Source organism: Varanus komodoensis, unplaced genomic scaffold (genome assembly GCF_004798865.1).
Source record: "Varanus komodoensis strain SLA01 unplaced genomic scaffold, ASM479886v1 scaffold5, whole genome shotgun sequence".
NCBI classification, from domain to species: domain Eukaryota; kingdom Metazoa; phylum Chordata; class Lepidosauria; order Squamata; family Varanidae; genus Varanus; species Varanus komodoensis.
Window position 1 is genome coordinate 11,834,565 of NW_025336087.1, and position 22,504 is coordinate 11,857,068.

The 22,504-nt window shown below is 38.5% G+C and overlaps 1 protein-coding gene and 1 non-coding gene across 2 annotated transcripts in view; one reads left to right on the top strand and one right to left on the bottom strand.

Annotated features, from left to right (window-relative positions):
- Positions 1 to 6,316: 6,316 nt before the first annotated feature.
- LOC123031690 lies at positions 6,317 to 6,449 on the top strand. The gene has a single exon (XR_006416372.1). It is a non-coding gene; the product is annotated as a small nucleolar RNA SNORA47 (small nucleolar RNA).
- Positions 6,450 to 7,638: 1,189 nt separating this feature from the next.
- The window catches only part of AGGF1 (angiogenic factor with G-patch and FHA domains 1), a 28,987-nt gene continuing 14,121 nt past the window's right edge, over positions 7,639 to 22,504 (bottom strand). The window contains exons 6-14 of the mRNA XM_044446292.1: positions 20,452 to 20,797; positions 18,930 to 19,041; positions 17,254 to 17,305; positions 16,870 to 16,971; positions 16,490 to 16,655; positions 13,715 to 13,797; positions 12,835 to 12,962; positions 11,339 to 11,438; positions 7,639 to 8,917 (exon numbers count right to left, since the gene is read on the bottom strand). Coding sequence (XP_044302227.1) covers positions 8,717 to 8,917; positions 11,339 to 11,438; positions 12,835 to 12,962; positions 13,715 to 13,797; positions 16,490 to 16,655; positions 16,870 to 16,971; positions 17,254 to 17,305; positions 18,930 to 19,041; positions 20,452 to 20,797 — 1,290 coding nt within the window. The 3' untranslated portion in view covers positions 7,639 to 8,716. The remainder of the gene's footprint in view (positions 8,918 to 11,338; positions 11,439 to 12,834; positions 12,963 to 13,714; positions 13,798 to 16,489; positions 16,656 to 16,869; positions 16,972 to 17,253; positions 17,306 to 18,929; positions 19,042 to 20,451; positions 20,798 to 22,504) is intronic.

Below are 22,504 nucleotides of genomic sequence, written 5' to 3' on the forward strand. Positions count from 1 at the left end.
AAAAATAATAATGCCAAAAACAGGCAATACTTTTAGAACAGGGACAGGAAACTTCAGGCCTGAGGGGCAACTCTGACCCTCCTGGGATCTCAGTACAGCCCTCGGACTTTTCCTAGATGGCTGCACACCTTTCCCCTGACCTCAGCTCTTTCCTGCAACCACTAATTGTGCCTTGTTGTAATTGGCTGCCTCCATGTTAAAAGGCTGAAATGCCTCTCCTAAGGTTTAATTGCAGCAGTGAGAGCTTTAAGCTAAACTATGCTGCCAATTTCAGTATTTTGTCCCCACACCTTTTGCCTTTGGCTCTTCCTCCTTGCCTTTTGCCTTACCTGCCACTGGAATGTGGCCCTGAAAAACTTCTCCAAAACTGACTTTAGTTGCCAGGCTTAAAGAGATTCAACCTGGTTCCCCCACCACCTTCCCATGTTACAGCATGCCATGGAAAACGTATAGATTGCCTTTCCTCTTTGCTGTGAAGCAATAGCAAGTTGCCATGAATCTCAGATTAAGGAATATAATTTCTTGGTCAGAAGGTATAGTGTGTAAGCATTGCTTCCTTTTAATTTATGAATTATGGCCATCAGGGGAACTATTGGGGAAACCCAGAAGACTACATTGGAACCTCAGGCATGCCAGATTTGGGCCACAGGTCTGAGGTTCATTGCCCCTGCTTTGGCACATACACAGAGAAATAAATGCAAATAATGCATTATTAAAAGTTAATAAAGAATAACTGAGGGCTCAGTTTTGGAGAGCTTTGTGAATACCCTGGACAACAGACAGACAAGCATGTGATCAAATCAAGCCAGAACATGCTCTGGAAGCAAAAATGATGAAACTGAGGGTGTTGGACCTCCGGAACATGATGTTCTCATGACTCACTGGCAAGACTCACTGGAGGAGATAATAATGCTAGGGAAAGTCAAAAGCAGAAAAAGAAGGGGAAGACTAACTATGAGATGGGTCATTGCACAAAGCAAGCCACAGCCCTGAATTTACAAGAACTGAGCAGAGACGTCAAAGACAGGACACTCAGGATGGTGCACATTCAGAGAGGCACCATAAGTCAGAGATGACTTGACTTCACATAGTAACATGAACAAGTGCTCAATTCTATGCAAATTTAGGCAGAAAAAGGGCCTATAAAGGTCCAGAGTAGAGCATAGTGAGAGTCTTTTTTCTGTTTAACTTACCTTTTAGATTGCATCTAAAAAATAAAAGTTGGCAGTTCCCATGCTTCTAAAAGAGTGTTCTGGGTGCTGATACTGAAGTAAGATTGCACAGTCCCAAATGAAGCAATGACTTTTGAAAACAAGGTACTCGTGCTGTTATTTTTTTACTTGAGCATATTTCTGTCACTGTAAGATGACCTTTTAAATCATTATGATTATGGCAACTGTTATAGTTACCAAGTAACATTCTAGTGCTAAAGATCAAATCTTGCAGGCAAATGTTTCTATTAAGTACATAGATATTTCATGGCCTTTTGAACATATAAGAATAGAATGTTCTTCCTCAGCTAATTACTGTAATGTAAGACAATGCAAGTGAATGATTATTAGAAAGGGAAGAGAAGAAGTTTTAGTTCCTTGGAACATCAAGCAGAAACAGATACTTTAATTTGTTCAAAATCTGATCAACTGCAGTCTCTGTGACTGTTCAATGTGAACTGTCAGTCAACTGCCACAAAAACTTTACAATTTACAAAAAACTTTCAGATACGTATCTGGATATCTTTCTCAAAGCTAGTGTACAATGCTATCAAACATATGCTTATTTAGTCCCACTAAGATCAATGGGGCTTACAGCCAGGTATGTATAGGTATAAGATTTAGAGTGGCCATGTGCTCACTTTTATAGAAAGCAGGCCTTTCTTTGAAGGGTTTGCAGTCTGTTTAAGGTCCAAGAACCATAAGAAGGAGCTGAGCCTTGACTTTCCGCATCAGCGCCTAGACAGCCGACTGAGCAAAGCACATCAGTCATCTGGTTACTGTCTTCCACACTATGGTGTGATGTGCTGTATTTCCATTTAAATTATAATAATTATTTCTAAATTGGATAAAAAGGTAAAGTAGAGGTTTCCCCTTGACGTTAAGTCCAGTCATGTCTGACTCTAGGGGACAGTGCTCATCTTTGTTTCCTAGCTGAGGGAGCAAGTGTTTGTCCACAGACAGTTTCCATGGTCATGTGGCCGGCATGACTAAACACTGAAGTGCACAGAATGCTGTTACCTTCTCATCAAAGTGGTACCTTTTTATCTACTTGCATTTGCATGCTTTTGAACTGCAAGGTTGGCAGGAGCTGGGACAGAGCAACGGGAACTCACCCCGTTGTGCAGATTCGAACCGGCGACCTTTCGATCTACCAGCCCAGCAGCACAGCAGTTTAAACCACTGTGCCACCTGCACTAAATTGGATATATACTTATAAATTAGCATGTTTACATTTTATACAAACCAGTGTCTTATTTTTTGGTGATTCATAAGTGACCTCTGTAGTAAGATTGCAGCCTTAAAATCCTCTGCATTTCAGACTCAGTGTATGCTTTGTGTAGGAGATACATGGAAAGCCTTGAGTAGGCAATCATGGCATAAGGTAATCATGGCATACACTTGGATTGGCTCTGGTCTCTAGTTGCATGGACACCTTTTGATTTGTGTGTGCACATGGAAATAGATCTAATAGAAGGTCCATTTGAACTACTTGGCAGCTTTTTAATATAAAATAAGTAAATAAATATGTGCACACTTTAAAAAAGACATGTGGTTCACACTTTACTCCCATATTATAAACGAATAGTTTGCAGTGCAAATGCACACTTGCATTTTTTCTGCAATACAGAGGCATCTTTCACTGTCTGGCACAACTGTCCATAAAAACCAGTCAATGTTCGGGCAGAGGTAGAAATTCTAGATGGAGATAAATTTATATTCCTCAAGAATTCCCAAGAGAAAAAACTGCTTGTCCAAAGATGGAGCCTGAACAGCAACACACAGCACTCAACAGATGGCCAGGATTCCTTCACTAGTCAGTGTCTAGGTGAAACAGGTCTTTTGGCAATGCAAAAGACATGCTGCTCCAGTTGTGCAGGCTCTAGGGGCGAACATGGAGGTAGCTTTGACCAGGAAGTTCTCAGTGAACTTCCCTGAATGGACCCAGCTCCTCTGACCATTGCCTTGCCTCTTCTAGGCTCAATAGGCCCCACCTCCCAGAGAGAGAGAAAAGGCATATGGAAGTTCCTGTGTCTCCTTCTCCTTTCTCCTCAGTCACAGGGAAAGAGTAGGAGAACAGGCTCAAAATCACAGAGAAGGAATAGTTGGGGCAGGAGGCTCCAGTTACCTGCAGAGGCCCCTTAATGGGGGGCAGGCGTTGACAGGGCCCTATGATACTGACCAGACTCCAGCCCTCAGGGCCATAACAATGTCTCTCAAAAATAAGCAGTTGACACACACTGAGAAAATGCATAGCATTTGACTGGCCCTTCCTCCTTTTTATAAGCAATAATCCCAGGCCTGGAACGACCCCATCTAGATGGTATTAGTGCAATAACATCTGAATATTGGTCAAGAGCATTATGCTCCTGAAGAAGCATCAGTGTTATGGGATAAAAGGATAAGACAAGGATCAGGAACTGATTAAAATCAGGAAAAAGAGGTAGGGATTGATAGTTTTCATAACTTAGGATAATAAACTGTATGGTCTCTCAATAATTTTTATTAGAATTGGTGGTATTTATCTTACTCATTGAGATTCTGTAACAGTGAGGTGCCCATGTTTAGAGAAAGAATAATAATCATTCAGCATGGGGAAATTCCAAGAGGACTGAAGAGTTCTAAAAGTATTTCTCCAAATTAGATGACCAGGCAAGAGAATAGAAGATATGATTCAGCTTAAGAAAGCATGAGGTGATGCACAACAAACATCCAAATGATCAGAATATATTGATGGGGTCAGATCTGTCTACTTAAATCATGGAGCCATAGCAGGAAGCTCACTGAAAGCATAAGTTCAGTGAGATATAGTGCAAAAGCTACAAGAAATTATGAAAGGGGCTGGAAATAAAACACCCATCAGTTCCATTGCATAAATCTATGGCTCAGCCCAGTCTTTTATTTAACTTGTGTGGTCTCCAACTTATGGCGCTCCATTAATGAAAGTCCTCCAAAATGTCCAGTCCATGACAAGCCCTGCTCAGCTGTTTTAAGTTCAGTGCTGTGGCTTCCTTTATGGATTTGTTCCACCTCATATTTGGGCTTCCTTTTCTTCTGCCTTCAACTTTCCATACCATGATTGTCTGCTCCAGTGAATCATGCATTCTCATGATGTATCCAAAGTGGGAAAGCCTCACTTTTGTCATTTTTGTTTCTGGGTTTGCTTTTGCTTCTGGGTTATTTTGCTTCATTGGCTTGATTGGATCTATGACCTATTTGTTTGTCTTTCTGTTGGTCCAGAATATTGGCAAAACTCTTCTCCAGAACCATGTTTCAAATGCATCAATTTTCTTCCTATTAATTGCATTGAGACTTAAAATTCATTCTTAGCTAAAGATGCTCTTCTTACAGTATTCCACCATGTCCCTGAAAAAACTTCTCTGCTTTAAAACTTGACTTGACTAGCAAACATTCTAGGGAAAGCTTGCAGAACAATTCTATGTACATTTATCAAAAAAAAAAAAAAAAGACCAAATGATGAATTCATTGCAGTTTACAGTAATGAATCGATAACCTGGGACTTTTTGCTTCCCTTCAATGAGATACAGGCAATAAGCAAGAAGATGGGATGGGAATGTAGCTTTTTATGAAATAAAATACAACTAATGATTATGCATAACACATGTACACGATGATTATATAGCGTTATGAAAATATCTAACATATTTGCAATTTTCGTTTGACAAACTATTGCAAAGCTATTTAGAAATGTTTGTGCAGAGAAGAAACTGCTTGTCTTTAAAGGAGTTTTCAATTGCACTTCACTTTTGTACCGAATGCAGACAAAAGAAAGCACTGCTTCTTTAAGAAAAAAGCACGTGATACATTGTACGTTTGAAGCAGAAGCGGATGGGATTTGTGATTTAGAAGAATCTCTGGAATATGTTACGGCTTTTTTTTTTTTTTTTTTTGCTAAGACTTTCAGAGGATTGCTTGCGCCGGCTCAGAAAAAGGGTTTTGGAGTGGGGTGGGAGTAGAGGTAAAAATTAACTGTATCTGACTGGCAAATCCTTTCCTTTGGAAAGGGCTCGGAAGATGAATTAGGCGGAGACGGCACACGGGTGCAGGCGGCAATGGCGGAAGCTGAACGAGGAACTACTGCGCGCTCTTTCAGGGAGCAATCCTATGCGTGGTGTCTCCTCAGAAATAGTCTTACTGACCTCAGATGAGACTTCCTCCGAGTGCATACAGAATGTAGGCCTCAGAGACTAGGAACGCAAGGAGTAGGATTTGCAGATCGGCATCAAATCCTATTTTGTTTGGGGGTATTTTCTCCTGTTCTCAGCACAAACTGAGTAAGTAGTTGAATGCAGCCATTCCCATCTTGAAGTTCGGAGTGCAGTTTCCGTGATTCCCAGGGAATGTGTTGAAGAGCAGGGCACCAAGTTGCTGGATGAGGAAGTATCCTGCCATGCCTTTGCTTAAACTTTGCATGATTTGGGGGAAAAAAGGGCCCACAACTCCAAGCATGCAGGAAATGGATCCTTTTTTTCCTGCCTAACAACGCGTACGGTGGCGCCCATGGGGAGTATCTAACCCTGTGTCATTTTAAAGCCTTTTGTGAGGAGGTGTGCATGATCAAATCTTAAAGTTAGGCCTCTGGAATAGCAGGATCTCTGCCCGCGCGCAGAATAGTTCTCCAAGCAGAGGGGCCCAGGGCTCAAGTAAAATCTTTCAACCGCTAAGCTCCGCTGCTTGTAGAGCCTCGATCTTGAACCATGCCAGTATTAACCGAATTGCCCCGAAAGTTGCTGGCGTAGACAGTAGCGCTGTTCCCGCTTGGTCCCAGTATTCACGCGTTAATGGGCGGCTTGGGAAAGGAACCGCGCCACCTCCCGTTTTTTAGTACATGGAGCCCAACTAAAGCCGGCTGTGGGCGTATAGCAGAACTCAAAGTCGGGGCTGATTCTATTTTGGAACGTCACCAAATGTAATAAAACTAGCTCATCAGGGAGAGATTTTTCGTTCATTTCTCTTCCAACTGCGCTAGTGTTCTACATCCGCGGAGTTTTGATCTTCAGTGTAAGCGAGCATGCAAAAAAAAATTAAAATTGCATGTGTAAATGGTACGTGCATCTCTTGCATAATCTGTAAGCCTCAAGTTATGGAGGACTGAGAAAATAAAGCAGTTTGTAAGTACTGCATTTATTGGTTACAACCTCCAAAATCAAAACTGCAAAAGCAATTATGTTTCTTTGACACCTGTACAGGAACACTGTTGCTTGTTGCATATATTTCAAAAACTGTTAAAGGGAGTGTCATTTAAGTTGTTGGTTATTCATGGTCTCTTTCTGTAAAATTTCCAGTGAAGTTAGGCTTTTGCACAAGAAGTAATGGACAAAGAACACTATAAACAATTTAAAATTAAGTGTATTTCCTTCCCTTAGATTTCAAGGAAGTTGTGAGAGAACACCACAGCTGAGAATCTTGCTATACTGAAGATACGGATACTGTCTCAAAAAATGATACCAGCACTACACGTTTTTTCTAAACCACAGTAAATACTATGTGAATGAACCACTAGCTTCTGCAAGTGTTAAATGCTGAGATCTGTTAGCAGTTAAGTGGCATATCAGTGCAGAAAATCTTTTCATCCCTCTATCTTAAATGTGTAATTCTACCTCTACTCCTGCCTATGCTACTGACCTGTGTGTACTTTGAAAACTGTCTGTCTAGATTTTATTATGGAAGAATAAGGCATTAAACCTGCCTTCTGAAAGTGTATTTTTGCTCTTCTGCTGTATAACTGAGATTTTTCTATGATTTAAGGCAATGTTATCATTGCACTATTTAAGATGAGTTGATATTTATTTGCATAAAGAGCTACTACAAAAAGTTGGTAGTGGGATGTACCATTCTGAGTTTAAAAAAATGAAAGGTAATTACCTTTGCAGCAAGAGGCATAATGGTTTTAATAAATCTTGCCTGCCTTGTTAAATAAGCTGAAGCTTAAGATAAAGGAAGGGGCAAGTTTAAGCAGAAACTGGCGCTATTTTGAGGAATTTCTTAACAGTTAAAAAAATGTAAGTTGCTGGAACAGACTAACCTTTATCTGTAATCTGAAGAATCTAAATTGATTTCAAAAGGAACTTAAACTTGTTTAATAATGACTTTTTCTTCCCCAAGCCAAAAGCTGATATAGTGACATTTGTTCCTTTAAAGCCATCAGTGCAAAAAATCAGGGAGAAAGTTTCGCATGGAATAATTTATGCAACAAGAAGCATATTGGTAATTAACCATAATTATAACTGTTTGAACTAGGTATACAATAATCTACTACAGATCGTTTGAGTTATTGGTTGGTTGGAGTAAGCCCCAAATCAGATGGGTCTACCCACAAGTACAAGCAACATAACAGATTAATATTAAAACTTTTTGATTGAAACCCCTTTTTCCTAGCATGCTTGAGCTAAAGACTCACACAGCGTAAGTTGAAATCACAGGTTTATTGACATTTCAATAAATAAGCAATCCGGTTTCTGCTCTGAAGCACAAAAGAAAGAGAAACCAAGATCACTGGCCTAAATTCCATTGCCAGCAATGGAGACATGACAGGCCCATAGGTTAAGAAAAAGTGCAGGTCTGCTAAAAACCGTATAGCCATCCCCTTGATTTCATGGCCTACTGCAGCATAGCTTAAAGAGAGTGACAGCAGAGAGCAGTCTACTTTCTAAGGCCACCTACACTTTAAGAATACTGTGGTACAGAACGTTTGGATTCTACCACTGAATGCCTCTTGAAATTTTATGCCCATATCGAAACAGACTACCTTAGAGCTGTCCTTATGTTAGTTTTTCAGAGAATTCTTTACCCAGTAAGTATACAATTTCCTCTCCTGAATTCTGTAACAGGCACAAGTCCTTGGACTGAACCATCCAATTCTTTAAGTGTAGAGCAGCTTTGAATATCGTGGCAGTTTGTGAACATGCTACCTCAATATTGAGTTGTATACGCAATCCTCACAGTTCTTCACAGAAGAAAAAAAAAGGCTTTACTGCAAAGTTTTGTACATTTCTTCATCAAAACCAGTGATAGTACACTTAAAATAGGATTAATGTCTAATGGATTGTTTGACAATCTGGTAATTTAATAAGAATGAAGTGAGGTTTATCAATGCTGCTCCTCTTTTCCTAAAAATCTAAAAAGTCTGAACATGTACAAGGCATTTTTGCATCAGTCTATACACTGAGATCCATGAAACATCCAAAAACAAAAATGAATATTTACTGACTTAGTAGATTACAAATAAGAAGTCACTTCCCCTCCACATGTTCCACAATGCTAATCTCACAAATCCCTTCAAATCAAAACCTGGGCCATTTTAATTCATGCATTATCTTATGCTTAAAACTATGCTTTTAACAAAAATAGCATGTAAACTGAACAATGAATTGCAGTTAATGAGCCTGTACAGCAGTCTAAGAAATATACTACAAATAATCCAGGTTCCACTTAGCATAAAATAAAAAACCATTTAAACATGTTAATAAATTAAAATGAAAACTTCATTCTGTTGTTTCTCTAATCCAAGGCAGATCCTTTGGTACGTTTTTCTGTGTTTTAGAATCTTGGAAGTTTTCTGCAAATCTCTCTCTTGCTTTTTCCCAATTTCTTTTGTTCTTGGTGTTGATTATCTGAACCTCTTCAGGAGAGAGAGGAGTACTTGCACCTAGGCCTGCATGCTTTCTGTGCAGTTGAAGTTTGATCTGTTAAAAATTGCACAAAAATAAAAATTCAATAATAAACATGCATTCCATAACTTTTTGACAGGTTTAATCAAATCACAGTAGGACAGCCTGAAAACTGTTAATCTGTACTTTGCTAAAATAATATTGCAGCATTTGCTAAATACATTTGATATACCCTCCTCAAATTTTAACCTGTTAGGAGGACACCCAAGTAGCTAGTAGTGGAGTATAATCTAGACCAGGGGTTCCCAACCTGGAGGGCCTGCATCCCCACAGGGTGTGAGATGGCATTTAGATAGTGTGATGAAGAGGAAGGCTGTGACTTGCCAAATTGGCGAATCCCAACTTTTTCAACAAAAATTATCCCAATAATAATATGATTTATTATTATTTTGTTTGCATTTGGACTCAGTTCTGTTTTGTCAATCAAGACAAAATGTAGGTATCGCCTGAATTCACAGGCAGATTTGGGGATTGCAATCGGCAACATTTTGACAACACCATGAATTTTATTTTCACAGTTGGTCCAATTTTACTATTTACAATTTTTTTAATTGCTCAATTTATATTTGAATTTTATGCACTGAGTTAAAAACTTATCTTTGAGTTATCTTTGTTCTCTCACAGTACTGTTTGTGATTCAATCAGTGTTTCAAAAATTAGAAATCTGACTTCTTCATCTTCAAATGTGATATTACTTTTGTAGGGGGTGCAAACATAAATCAAAGATTTTTTAGAGGTGCAGGGCATAGAAAAGGTTGGGAACCACTGATCTAGCCAATAAAATTCTGATAGTACAGGTTAGTAAGATATTTGAATTAATTTTAATATTTTTACTTTATAAATCAGGTTTATAATTCATTAAAAGTTTTTCATATTACACTTCGCTTGATTTCCTTGTATGTTGTCACTCTGTACTAGTTTTGTATTCTTAGTTTGATGTACATGAAAAAAGAGATCTGGTTGGCTACTGAGCAATAAATGATTCTGAATAAAAAATTTTCAAGAATTATCACCCATAACAAACAGTAGTAAAGAAACCAAAATTGACACTATTAAAAAATACGATGGTCAAAATAAAATTTGTTTTATCAAAACAGCCAATGAGCTTTCCTTTTATAATTATGTATGAGAGAGAGGAATGGTATTAATGTAGCATCTTCAAATCTCAAAAGCATGTCTCAGGTGAACCATAACTGTAAAAGAGTCAATCAATCTTTCAGTTCAAATCGCTACCCCAAGCTACTTGTACCATACATGAGATGCCTGTTCAATTTTTCTTTTCAGATGTCTAATGAATGGGCCTCAGGTTTCCTTAATGATTTAGTCCACTGCTGAATGGCTGTTAACCATTTGAAAGTTTCCCCCAATTTTTAATGAATCCTTGCAGCTTCAAATCAATGCAAGACTTTGTACTCTCAGATCAATCTTCTATCCAGCAAAGGCCTTCTTATTCAGTTATAATAGTATGTTATACTATGCAGTCCATGTTTTTTGGGCTTGTTGGCAAATGGTAAAAATAAAAAGGTATGTTTGAATGTAATGGTTTGCTTTAGCAATTCCTTTAAGTATAATTCTGGATCCTTGCAACTATGATTTTTCATGGCATTTGTGCTTTAAATTTTAAGGGCAATTTTGCATTTACACAGAAGCAGAATATGCCAGTTTTCAAGCCTTATTCTTGTCATGCCTGAGTTTTCCTTATGGTTATTTTGATCTAAGCTCTTGAATGCCACTTAGCTCCTCTCAGAACTGCTTTCCTAACACTTGTTTGCTCTGTTAAGTAGGAAATGTTAAACCATGGCTTGGACTATGGGAATCTGCAGCAACTAGCTGCAGGCTGCCATTTCCATTCCAGCATGGTTTTAAGGTGTTTGGAAGACTTCACTTCCTATAATGAATCAACAAGATAACATTGTTTATGATTCTGCACTGTTTAGCCTAAACAGTATTTCCTTTGATTTGAATTAAGCTTAGTTTTGAACTTGCAGACCAGTGTGTTCAAGGAGAGGAGATAATGGAAACCCAAGGCTCATCCATGAAGTGCTGAACAATGGATTAGCATTTAAGTCTGCAATGGCCATTGACCATTTGTATTCCTACAACATATCCATTGTTAAATAAGCAACTTCATTAATCGAGTCTTCTATATCCAGTAAAACAGAATTTTCTTTCTGTTTTGAGTCTTTTTAAAGAGTATCACAAATCATTTAGTGTATAAAGAGTATGCATGTGTTTTTATAAGTCCTATTAGGTTAAATGCCCTTGCTCCCAAGTAAGTGTGCATAGGTTTGCAGTCCATGTATTGTAAATACAAAAGCATGATCCTATAAATGTCTACCTCATAGTAAGTTTATTTCAATGGGCTTATACTCAAATAGGTCAGTAAAGTATTGAAGCCATAATTTCTGTGGAATGTATAAATTCAGATAGACCTACCGGATCTTTTATTCCACCACCACTCTTTCCAAGCCCTTCTCCTTTCTTCCATCCCATCTTCTCCAGCATTTTATGACCTCTGTTGCTATCACTAATTTCACTTTAAAAAACACACAGAAAAACATAATACAGAGGAAAAGAGCAGTATATGTTTTCATTTTCTTTCTCCTACAAACCTAAGTAAATGAATATGCACATTATATTTTTCTACCCTTGTCTTGAAAAAAGTTGTGACTCATATACAACTATGCTTTATGCAGAAAATACCAGCAGCTGTTCATGGGGAAATAACAAACCTGTTTAATTTGCTCACTTCCTTCTAGTTTATTATTAGGCCCAATTCAAGGTACTAGTTATTACCTAAAAGGTCTGGAATTAGAATATTTGAAGCACCAAATGATGCTGCCCATCAGTTATATTCATCTTTAGTGGCCATGCTCCATATTCCCATTGTGAAGAGAAGTACAACTGCCCTAGAATATGAGATAGGGCCTTTACAGTGATGGCATCCTGATTCTGTAACTCCCTTCAATGGTTCACCCTAGCAAATGAGGTACAACAGAAAGCTATTGAAGAGATGGACTTTTCAAGGAAATTCCCTCTTAGAGAGGCTTGCCCAGAATCCACTCTGATGATTTCCCCCAGGCATTTTAATCTTAAGACCTTTTAGTGCCTTTCACTCTGCTGCACTGGTGGTTTTATCACATTGTGATTTTATTCTTTTGATACTCTTTTTCAAAATCTGTATGCCAAGAAAACATCAGTAACTGAACAGCTGCAATTAAATACTGTAATGAGCTACAATAGAAACTAACAACAATTTTTAAAATAGTACAACTTCATGACTGGAAGTGGTATGCTGGGATCATTAGCAAGCTTGCTGTGCTATTGGATATTGGTACTGCCCTACTGACAAAAACCAACATAGCCAACTACTGCATAACACTATTGCACAAGGCTACAAGGTGACACAAATCCTGTATTGGGCATAAGTAATCCTGAATTGTCATCAATATGTCTTTGGTCATCTCCAGAAAAGCTATTTTGGCACAGTTTTTCATACTTAACAAAGAGTGACAGTAGCATGCTTCAATAGGACTGCAACTAAGGGGCAGCATGGGGGGACAAAGTTGTGTGCATTATTGAGATGCAACATATCTAGAACTAGAATTTAACCACAAACTTTTCATGAATTGGTTAAGTTCTTTCTGGTAAATAACAACTCAGGATTAATCTGGAAACCTGATAGATACCAAGTTTTAGTTTGGGGCTTTAAAAAGAGTTTATATTGCTCATTCAGTGTTACTCAGTGAAGGCTGTATATTCATATTTTATATTCCTGAACATGTTTTTCCTGTGTTGGAATATTTGCAAATTAAGCAAGTTTTGTGGTTTAGAAAACTGGCTGTATGCATGACTATGCAATGTATATGTACAAGGATAACAACTTTAAGTTGAAATGATACATAAAGATTACAGAATACCAACACACTTACATGTGCACAGAGGCTGGGGCATCATCTCTGTGAAAGTTCCCTTCACTTCCAACTGTCTCACGGCGCTTTCCTGCTCGGTCTTTGTAATTTGGATTTTTCATGATTCGATCATTTTCATACTCTGTGTTCTTTTCAAAACACAATCATGTTTTTAAACCATTTTTCTTTTCAAGGATGACCTTCAACAACACTTTTTTAGGTATAACAGACACACTTAAAGCCTGACAGATGTTTATAATATATGTATGGTATCAAAGAAGTGGAGAAAAGTATTTCTTCCTAAATTAACACTAAAACTAGGGCATCTTCCAGTAATTCTGACAAGTTGATTCAGGACAGAAGAAAATGCTTCACACAATGCATAATGAAAAACTGATCACTAGTTTAGAAAAATGCAAAAGATGAATAGACAAATTAGTAAGAATATATCTACTGATTGTTTAAGAAACCCCTAGAGGCTATTGCCTTCATGCCCTTGCTGCTGGTTAGCCATGGTGGCAAGTAGGATGCTGGGCTTGATTTTTTCATGAATTCAGCAGGGTTGCTCTTATGTGCTTAACTTTAACCCAAGTTGTTCACATGAAGTAATGCTTTGAAAAGCAGTAGTGGCACAGATAGCGTCCAAGCCCTTGTCTACAGTCTTAAGGATTGGACTGCCATCTCTGACAATGAATTGTCACTGATATAACTGCTACAAGATTGCTTTGAATGCACAGACCCAGTGGAATCACCCTTTTAAGCTTGATAAGAAGTTTCAGTCACATTCTACAAACACTTGAAACCTTCAAACTGCAGAGTACAGAATACAATACAAAGATTAAAAAAGTATAAGCCCTCAATCCAATCATTTGTCAGTTAACCATTAAAAAAAGGTACCCACCTGTAAGCCATATTTTACACGTATTTGTTTTAATGCTTTTCTTCTAACTAACTCCTTCTCTTCTTTTGTCAGTGCAGGGCAAACTGAATGAAAGTAAAATATAATTTCATTAAAGCAAGCTGGTAGATATCCATCTGTAGAAGTTAAAGAAAAACTGCATCAAATCATGTTTTGCTAAAGCAGGGCCAGGCAGTTATTTTTGACTACAGTGCTAGCCAGCAGGGCAGAAATTATGGGAGTTGTAATACACCTGGAAGACACCCTTTTGCCTACTAGTGTTTACCTATATGCATGATACACAATATAACAGTGAGGGCCAAGCTTGGATCTGGGAAGCAGAATCTTCATTTCACTGTGGAAGCATACTAAGGAGTATTTACTTCAGTGTTGCTGCAAGACTAAAATGCTGTGTTAAGCTACTCTGAGCAAGGGCAGAATATAAATACAGTAAATACATCTACAGAAGCCTTACACCAGGGGTCTCAAACTAAACTTATCTGGGGGCCGCTGGAAGTAGAGTCTGGGTGAGGCTGGGCCGCACCAAGTATTCCACCACCGCGGTGGTGGTGGGCCGCTCATCCGGAGGCCGGCCTGGGTGCCACTGGCGCTTTGAAGGCTGCAGGGCCCCTCCCCTGTGCCCTGCCCGTCCCGGCAATTGGCCCGCAGGCCGCGAGTTTGAGACCCCTGCCTTACACCATTTATAGTGTTACTGTAACGGTGAACAACTTGTTTTACTTTGTAATACAGCATACACTGAAACAAATCACTACCATGCAAATTGAACAGCCTGACTGGCTCACCACATGAATCGGCAATGACAAGAGCTCTGTACTATATATAGATCTGTCCTTGTGCTGGTCTTCATAGTTCACAAAACTGACTTCTTACATGATTACTGCATATTTTATTACTGCTTATTGGGATCAAGGGAACACGGGAAAACATGACCCAGGCAGCTAACTGTGCCATGCTCTACCAACAGTTTGGTGATTGCCCTGCTAGGCTGCCCTCAGGTCTCTGGATGCTGCCTTTAAATGCCACGCTGGTGCACAATAAGACCTCCCTCATCCATGGTTTAATAGTGAATGAGGCAGCCAATTTGGCAAGCATAATTAAGACTTGGGTGAGTGAAGAAGGGGATGTTGGTCTCTCTCAGCTCTTTTAAAATGTTAGACATTCCTAAGTAAATTCAATTAACTACTAAACTTTATTATTTTCAAAATGTCAATCAGCCATTATGTGTTTGTCCCAACCATTCTAGTGTAACCTGAAACCATAAAGACACCTAGTAGTATCTAATCTATTTAAGTCTGCCTCTTCCTCCAGTGCAGACCAAGACTCGTAGAACCATAGAACAGTAGAGTTAGAAGGGTCTAATAGGGCTATTAGGCCCAACTCCCAGATCAAAGCAGGATACTCCAAATTAAATCATTCCTAACAGTTAGTTGTCCAGTTGTCCAGCTGTATCTTGCATACCTCCCATGTGGAAAAGTCCACATCCTCCCTGGATAATTGGTTCCATTGCTGTATTGCTCTAACAGTCAGGAAGCTTTTCCTAATGTTCTGTCGGAATCTGGCTTCCTCTAACTTCAGCCCATTCTATGTACCAACCTTTCAAATGCTTGAAGAGCCTTCTCTTGTTGACACTAAACATGTCCAGTTGTTTCACTCTCTTCTCAAAGGCCTTTGTTTCCACTACCCAGGTCACCCTTGTTGAACTTTTCTGGAACTTTCCCAGTTTGTCTCTATCTTTCTTAAACTGTGGTTCTCAGAATTAGACATAGGGCTCAAGATGATGCTTAACCAGTATTGAGTAAAGAGTAACTACTACTTTGCATTATTTGGAAGTGATACTTCTATTATTAAAAGGTAAAGGTTTCCCCATGACATTAAAGTCCAGTCATGACTGACTCTTGGGGGCAGTGCTCATCTCTGTTTCCTAGCCGAGGGAGCCAGCGTTTGTCCGCAGACAGTCTCCGTGGTCGTGTGGCCAGCATGACTAAACACCGAGGTGCGTGGAACGCTGTTACCTGCCCACCGAAGTGGTACCTTTTCATCCACTTGCATTTATATGCTTTCGAACTGCAAGGTTAGCAGGAGCTGGGACAAAGCACGGGAGTTCACCCCGTCTGTGGATTCGAACTGTCGATCTTTCAATCAACCAGCTCAGCAGTTTAAACCACTGCACCACTGCAGCCCCTGCACTTCTATTATTAGGGTTTGCTAAAATAGCATTTGCCTTTTTTGCAGCCTCATCACACTGTTGACTCATATTCAGTTTATGGTCTACAACAATTCCAAGGTCCCTCTGCCTTGTATTGTTGATCCAGTGCATCTTATAACTATGCAATTGGTTTCTTTTTTGGGGCTGCGGAACTAGGAGTTTGTCCCTGTAAAATTCCATGCTGTTGTTTTCAGCCTAGTGCTCCAATCTATCAAGATCACTTTGCATTTTCTCTTTTGATTTTATGACCTGATGTTGAACCAATAAATTAAGTCTTCCCCCTTCCTGTTGTACTACTATCCCAATCTGCTTTTTGTAATGTCTTTTCTGACAAAGAGCTTTTGAGCATATTTGATTGGTTCTAATAAAAGTAATGCATGGGGATTTGGGAGATTTTCTTATGCACAAGCATTGCTTCCTTAATTTGTTTTAAATTAATCATTAATTTTTTAAACAAACTTAATCATGGGTATACAGCATGATTTCTCAATATGTTTTACTCTTACCTTTCCTAGGGATTACCAATGGCATGTTTACAAATTAACACTTACCAGAAGACTCATTTTTCTTATCAAGACCAAGATGGGCTCTAACTTGCCCTGGTTCACATCCATCACAGGTTTCGCTACCAGGGTGTATGTGAAAGGATAATACAGTTTCCCCAATCTTCACTTCATCACCATGTTCCAGAACATGGGGCTCACTTTTTGTTTTAGGCTACAGAAAAATAAAAGAAAATGGTAGAATTTAGAAAATAAATACTGATAAAAGGTTTTTGAATTAATTCACTAGAGAGAAAGCTCAAGGGTTATAGTGTCATATAGCACTAGAAGTTCCAGAAGGGCAGAAAGAAAAGGCCAAATTGGGGTGACTATTTCCAATAATGGGAAAGGATAGACCAGCCAACAGCACTTTTATTTCTTGTGCTCACCTGCAAAATCTGGTTTCCATTAACCACGGTCCCATTCTGACTGCCTTGATCCACAAGAACGTAACTTTGCAATTCATGATCAAAATATACTTCTGCATGAAACTAACAGAAAATATTATTTATTTACATTTTGATTTTACACTTCAGCCAAAGACCTCCCTCTCCCAAACTGATTACAAAAAGCGGTAAATAGTCTTTGTTCCCATGCTTACAATTTATTTTGTATTGTTTTAAAATTTAATTTTTATTGAATTTTATTCATTTAATTTTAAAAGCATGCTTATTTTAGCAACACTGCAATAAATTTTAAATGCTGTAACGCAAGAATTACTTTCTGTACTCAGTTAATAATCTTAGATTATATCAAAATTCCTTATTAATTACCTTACTAATGCCAACCTCTGGGATCTGTAGAGTGTGTTCCATACCTTTCTCTCTGCAAAGAGAGGCAACAATAGAGGAGACATATTGTGAGAGACTGCTCTAAGCAAACACCAGTAGAGTGCTATATATACTGATTTAGAAGCCATGTTGTATCAGCACCTGGCATCCAGGACCAAGAATCATTGCTGATACTTGACCAGGGTCTCTCTTTAATTTTTTTCCTGACATTAGGGGTGCTTTTAAGAATGTGGGCAGCTAGATCTAGCCACCATTATAATGTGCCACAAAACTCTTGAGAAGTTATGTCAGGGACATTGTGGGAAATTAAAATGGCAGCCATCTAGCAGCACTTGGAATGTCTCAGACTATCACTGCCATTGCCGCCACTGATGCTACTGCCACTACCAGGGCCCATCAATAGAAGCCAAGGCTCAGAGGAGATTTTGCCCAAGTGATTCTGAAATCTTGCTCAAAATGGCATTGAAATCAGTGGCATTTACTCCTAGGTAAGTGACTATGTGTCTATGAATGAATGAAAAAGATAAAGGACTATAATCCAAGATAATCTTATATGACCCTAATGTAAAACAAAGATTAAAAATGGCCTAAAACTGTTGCAGTAGTTATGTTATTGGCGAAGCGGAATATCAACCTCTGTGTCAGTATATCAATTCAAGAAGACGTTAAGGTTTCAGGGATGCTAGACAAGCCAAAAAACACAAAGCAAAAGACAGAAACGAAGATAAAAATGTTGCTAAAAACTCAAGTGTTATAATGCTACAAGATTTGTCACTTTTTAAGGAAGATTCACACAAGCAGCACACAATGAAGAGCAGCACAAAAGAACATAACTTCCAGAGGTTCCACACCCACATTTCTCCCATCCTTTAAACCCAGTGGGGCAATATGTTTTTGTAAAAAATGAGAGCTGGATGGCAGTAGATAACTGATTTCTGACTTCTACAGCAAGTGAGGTACCAACTGTCAAATTAGATCTCAGTAGCTACTGGAATGCTGCACTTCTGCTTTAGGCAGAAACCAGATAACTTGCCCCATGCACTCCCTCCTTAACCTCAGAGCCCTCCCCACACATGTATGACTGATGACTGGGATATGGCAGGGGGCAGGGTGGGCAAGCTAAAAAAGGAAATTCAAGAAATGTGGGCAGAGACACCTGTGAGCAGAGCAGGAGTTTCCATTTGATCTTCTATGATGGTCACCTTTCAGTGTAACATCTGTCCCCACTCAATTTCAATCCCTTTTCTACAGATCCTAACAACCCCAGAAGATTGAAAGTTTCGTTCTGTCCTGCCACAGCTGGATAGCGGCATTCAATCCACAGAATTTTGCCTTTGCCACCTAACCAGACTTCTACAGAAAACTCTGCCTCACCTTGTCTTGTACTTCCTTTAGCCCCTATTCCTGACATGCTACTACTTGGAAGTCAGAGAGCATATGAAATCAGAATCAAAACCAGAGTGTCATCATAAAAGCATATGTAAATCAGTGAATTTGTTATAGTAAAAACAAGTATCAGGTTCACTAGAACTTGGGATCTTATCAGCAACTGAAAATAAAAGGAAAATATCTGAAGTAATATAAGTAAACTAGGTGCAAGAACTTAACCCTCAAAACCAGAAATGACTGGATTGCCTTTGCATACTACTTTGTGTTACCTTCCAATTGTGGCAGGCTTGACAGCTGTGATGATATACAAAGATCCCATCTGCAGTACAGGTGATCTAATTACAATCACTCTAATACAAGGTGGCCAAATCTTGTCACCATCTAAATAAAGGGAGAAAAAAATCAGGCAAAGCAAGGTAACCTTTCCCATAATCAGTTTTGGATTACCAGTAGTGTTTGCCATTATATCAGTTAAACCAAATGGTCCAATTATTCAAAACTCTGCAAAAAATGAATGATGCAAGTGCATCCACTAGGAAAAAAAATTGACTAGAACATTTTTCCAAAGTTTGCCAATTAAGACACTAGGGTACAACCCTTTTGTATTGTAGGGTACAATACAAAAGGTATCTTGGTTACTGTGGATTAATTAAGTAGATAATATCAGTAGAGTTACAATTGTTTCCAGTAGCAACCAAAGCTAACCAACAGAACTCCCACTACTTCTGAGAACAGAAACATGGCTAATGCTAGACTTCCAAAGAGGTAGTACACCATTGCCAGAGTAGGTGAAAAGGTCAATGAAAACAGCTCTCACTCCTAGGAAAGAGCTTTTGCAAGGAATACAATGGAAGCATTTTCAGGATCCAGACTTCTAGCCAGCTGTATGACATCCACTACAGATTCAAGACATGGAAATAAGTGCAGATGAGGAGGTTTCCTATACCTACCACTAGTATGCCTGTGTTAACCCATAACCAGTATGCCTGTCAAAAGCAGGTGCTGGAAAACACAAGTGGCAGAGTGCTACTCCAGTAAAGATGCCCTACTTGTGGACTTCCCATAGGGATAAGGTTGACTACAGTGGGTACAGAATGCTGGATTAGATAGGCGTTTTGTTCAATATTCAGTGATTGCCAAGTAAAATCAAAGACGGAAGAGTTCTAGCCTCCTATATACATTGGAAGCCATCCCAAGATGTCAGTGGTGGATGGGGTAGAAAGGTTTTGAATAAATAAATGAGAAGTATGCAATATAGGATAAACTACATCATTTACACTCTTTGAAACATCCTGGACTGGAGGGAATCTATTCACAAGTTCATCAAAAGAAAACTGTGAAAGTAAAATATTGATTTTTTAAAAATACTATTTCAGAAGCAATACCAACTAGACTCTGTCCTAACTAACTACTTATGTAGATATGGATTTTTATATGCATTGTGCATAAGAAAAAAATAGATCCATATCTGAAGAACAAAGAACTTCAAAGTTCATTTTAACATACATTAGCTTCCTTCTAACTATACAAACATTTCTAGGAGAGTTATTCTCTAAACAAATACATACAAAGTACATCATAAACTGTATCTTCACAGATAACCAATAATAATAAAATCCATATTTAGATGTAAATGTGGAAGGCTATTCGAAGAGACAACATATTGAGCAATTTTTACCATTTCACTTAAGCCACACCTATATTGTAGAGTTCAATTTTTGTCATCATCCTATTTTGCTAGTTTACAAAATGCTAATATTTAAGAATACTTTGTAAAAATTCATAGTTCACCTTCACTGTCAACATCTTCTGAATATGAATTTTCTTCACTTGTTACTTCATCTTCACTGCTATAGTTCTCCTGTTCAGAATCTGTAATTTCTCCTTCTTCAGGCTCACTCTCTGTCTCTGTTTTACTGTCATCTATAAGAGCAGTATATTGTGTGTCTTTGTTAAGATTTAAACTGGTGCCATTTGCAGTAACCAATTCTTTGGCTGTTAGGTTATTTTTTGTTTCAATGTCCACTTTAGCCTTTTTCACATTTGGTGATTCTTCCTCTTCTGGAGAACTTAGTTCATGAGTAGTAGAAAGGCAACTGAGATTGCAAGATGATTTTTGCTCATCTGTGTTCAAATCCTGAAGATTATAGAAAATCAAACTTAAAGAACATTAACAAGTCTTTTGAATGACTGGGCTTTTTAAAGCCACTAAATACAAAACTGAAAGCAAGCTAGTATAAATTTAAATATATTTTGAGTAGAATCAGTTGGTATCTGATCATTTATATAAACCATTTTAAAATATTATGGCTAAAGGTCCATTTCAGTGCTTGGATATAGAATCAATTTACCATCAATCTTCAAACCCCTTCACTGACTTACAGAGGTTCTGCTCTGGTTTTTTTTTTAAGCAAGGGAGACTTTCCATTTTACACGTGCAGACATTTTTATCTTTTTTCCCCCTCTTTGCCCCTGCCACAGTTGCAATTGCTATGTTCCTGCCTTAACATTTAAGGGGCCAGGCTATCGCACTGGCCAGCAGACGTACCAAACATCATTTCCAGATTGTGTTAGGAAGCATATGGGAGACAAAATATTCCTCTCCTAGAAGAAATCGTATCTCTACCTGGAGCTACAGCAGGACTAGTTAGCCAGACAGAAGGCAGGCAGAGCAGGTGCTCCATCTACCGTTCGCTAGTGAGCTTCCTTGGGCCAGATTTGTTTGGGAGGGAGAACTGATCTGCCAGCCATGATTCCATTAATTCTTGATCTCTGTTCTGCACACTTGAATCTATCATCTGAACTCCCTTCTCAGCATATGATAAAGTTTTTCTTCATCCTTTCAAATAATGTTCATAAACTATACAGGTCAGCAACTCCTCTTCAGGGGAGGAATTGTATGCATGGATCACTTGCTCCTTTCACATAGCCTTGCTTTACGGATTCCTGACCTGCAAAACAGTCACGCAGCTCTGCACATGAAGCTCAGTAACTTCTGATCTAGCTCAACGCCAGTCATCCTGGCACTATAGTATAAATGTTTACAATAGGGGTACTTAGCACACATACACAGATAATAGCGGTGTATATGTACTATTTTTCCTATTCTGAAATGAAGCTGTAGTATGTGAACATGCATCACGGAAGGGAAAAAAATTATACAGCACTGGATACTAATACCCATATCTTAGACACTCTTTTTTGTACACAAGTCCCATTAGTAAAAACATAGTGTTCCTTCACAGTTCAAATGATGCACTGTGTAGAACTGACATTCATTGCTGCACACTGGAGCAGAACTGTAAAGACAATTAGCAAAGCATTACATTTCTACAAGTGTGAATACCCAAGGCAACTCATGCTGACAACAAAAGCCATCTTACGTGGACAGCAATCCACATGCCCAGGATAATACAATAACGAGCATTTAAGGCTAACTACTTATACATTTCTGAATTTTTCCCCACTCAGTTTGCTAATGTTTGCTGAAAGTATCAACATCACTAAACCTATGCAACTTTAATAACTTACATGTTCTTACCATTTATCCCAAGCATGTGAGAAATACCAGTTAACATTTCTCTTCCATAAGAAACCCTAATTAGGAATAAACATCCATTTTGGTTTTCCTTTTCATACTGAAATGCAATGTATTCACTATCTCTCGCCATGTCATTCAAGAAACCCAATCAACATCATTAAATAAAATGTTCTCTAATTAGCATAGAAAACTGTAATACTTTTGTTAAAAGTACTCCTCATATTCATACCGAAAAGGTCTATCTGTAGTATTTAATCTTTAATCTGTAGTATTTAATCTTCAGTGGATTAAAAGGAAACAAGC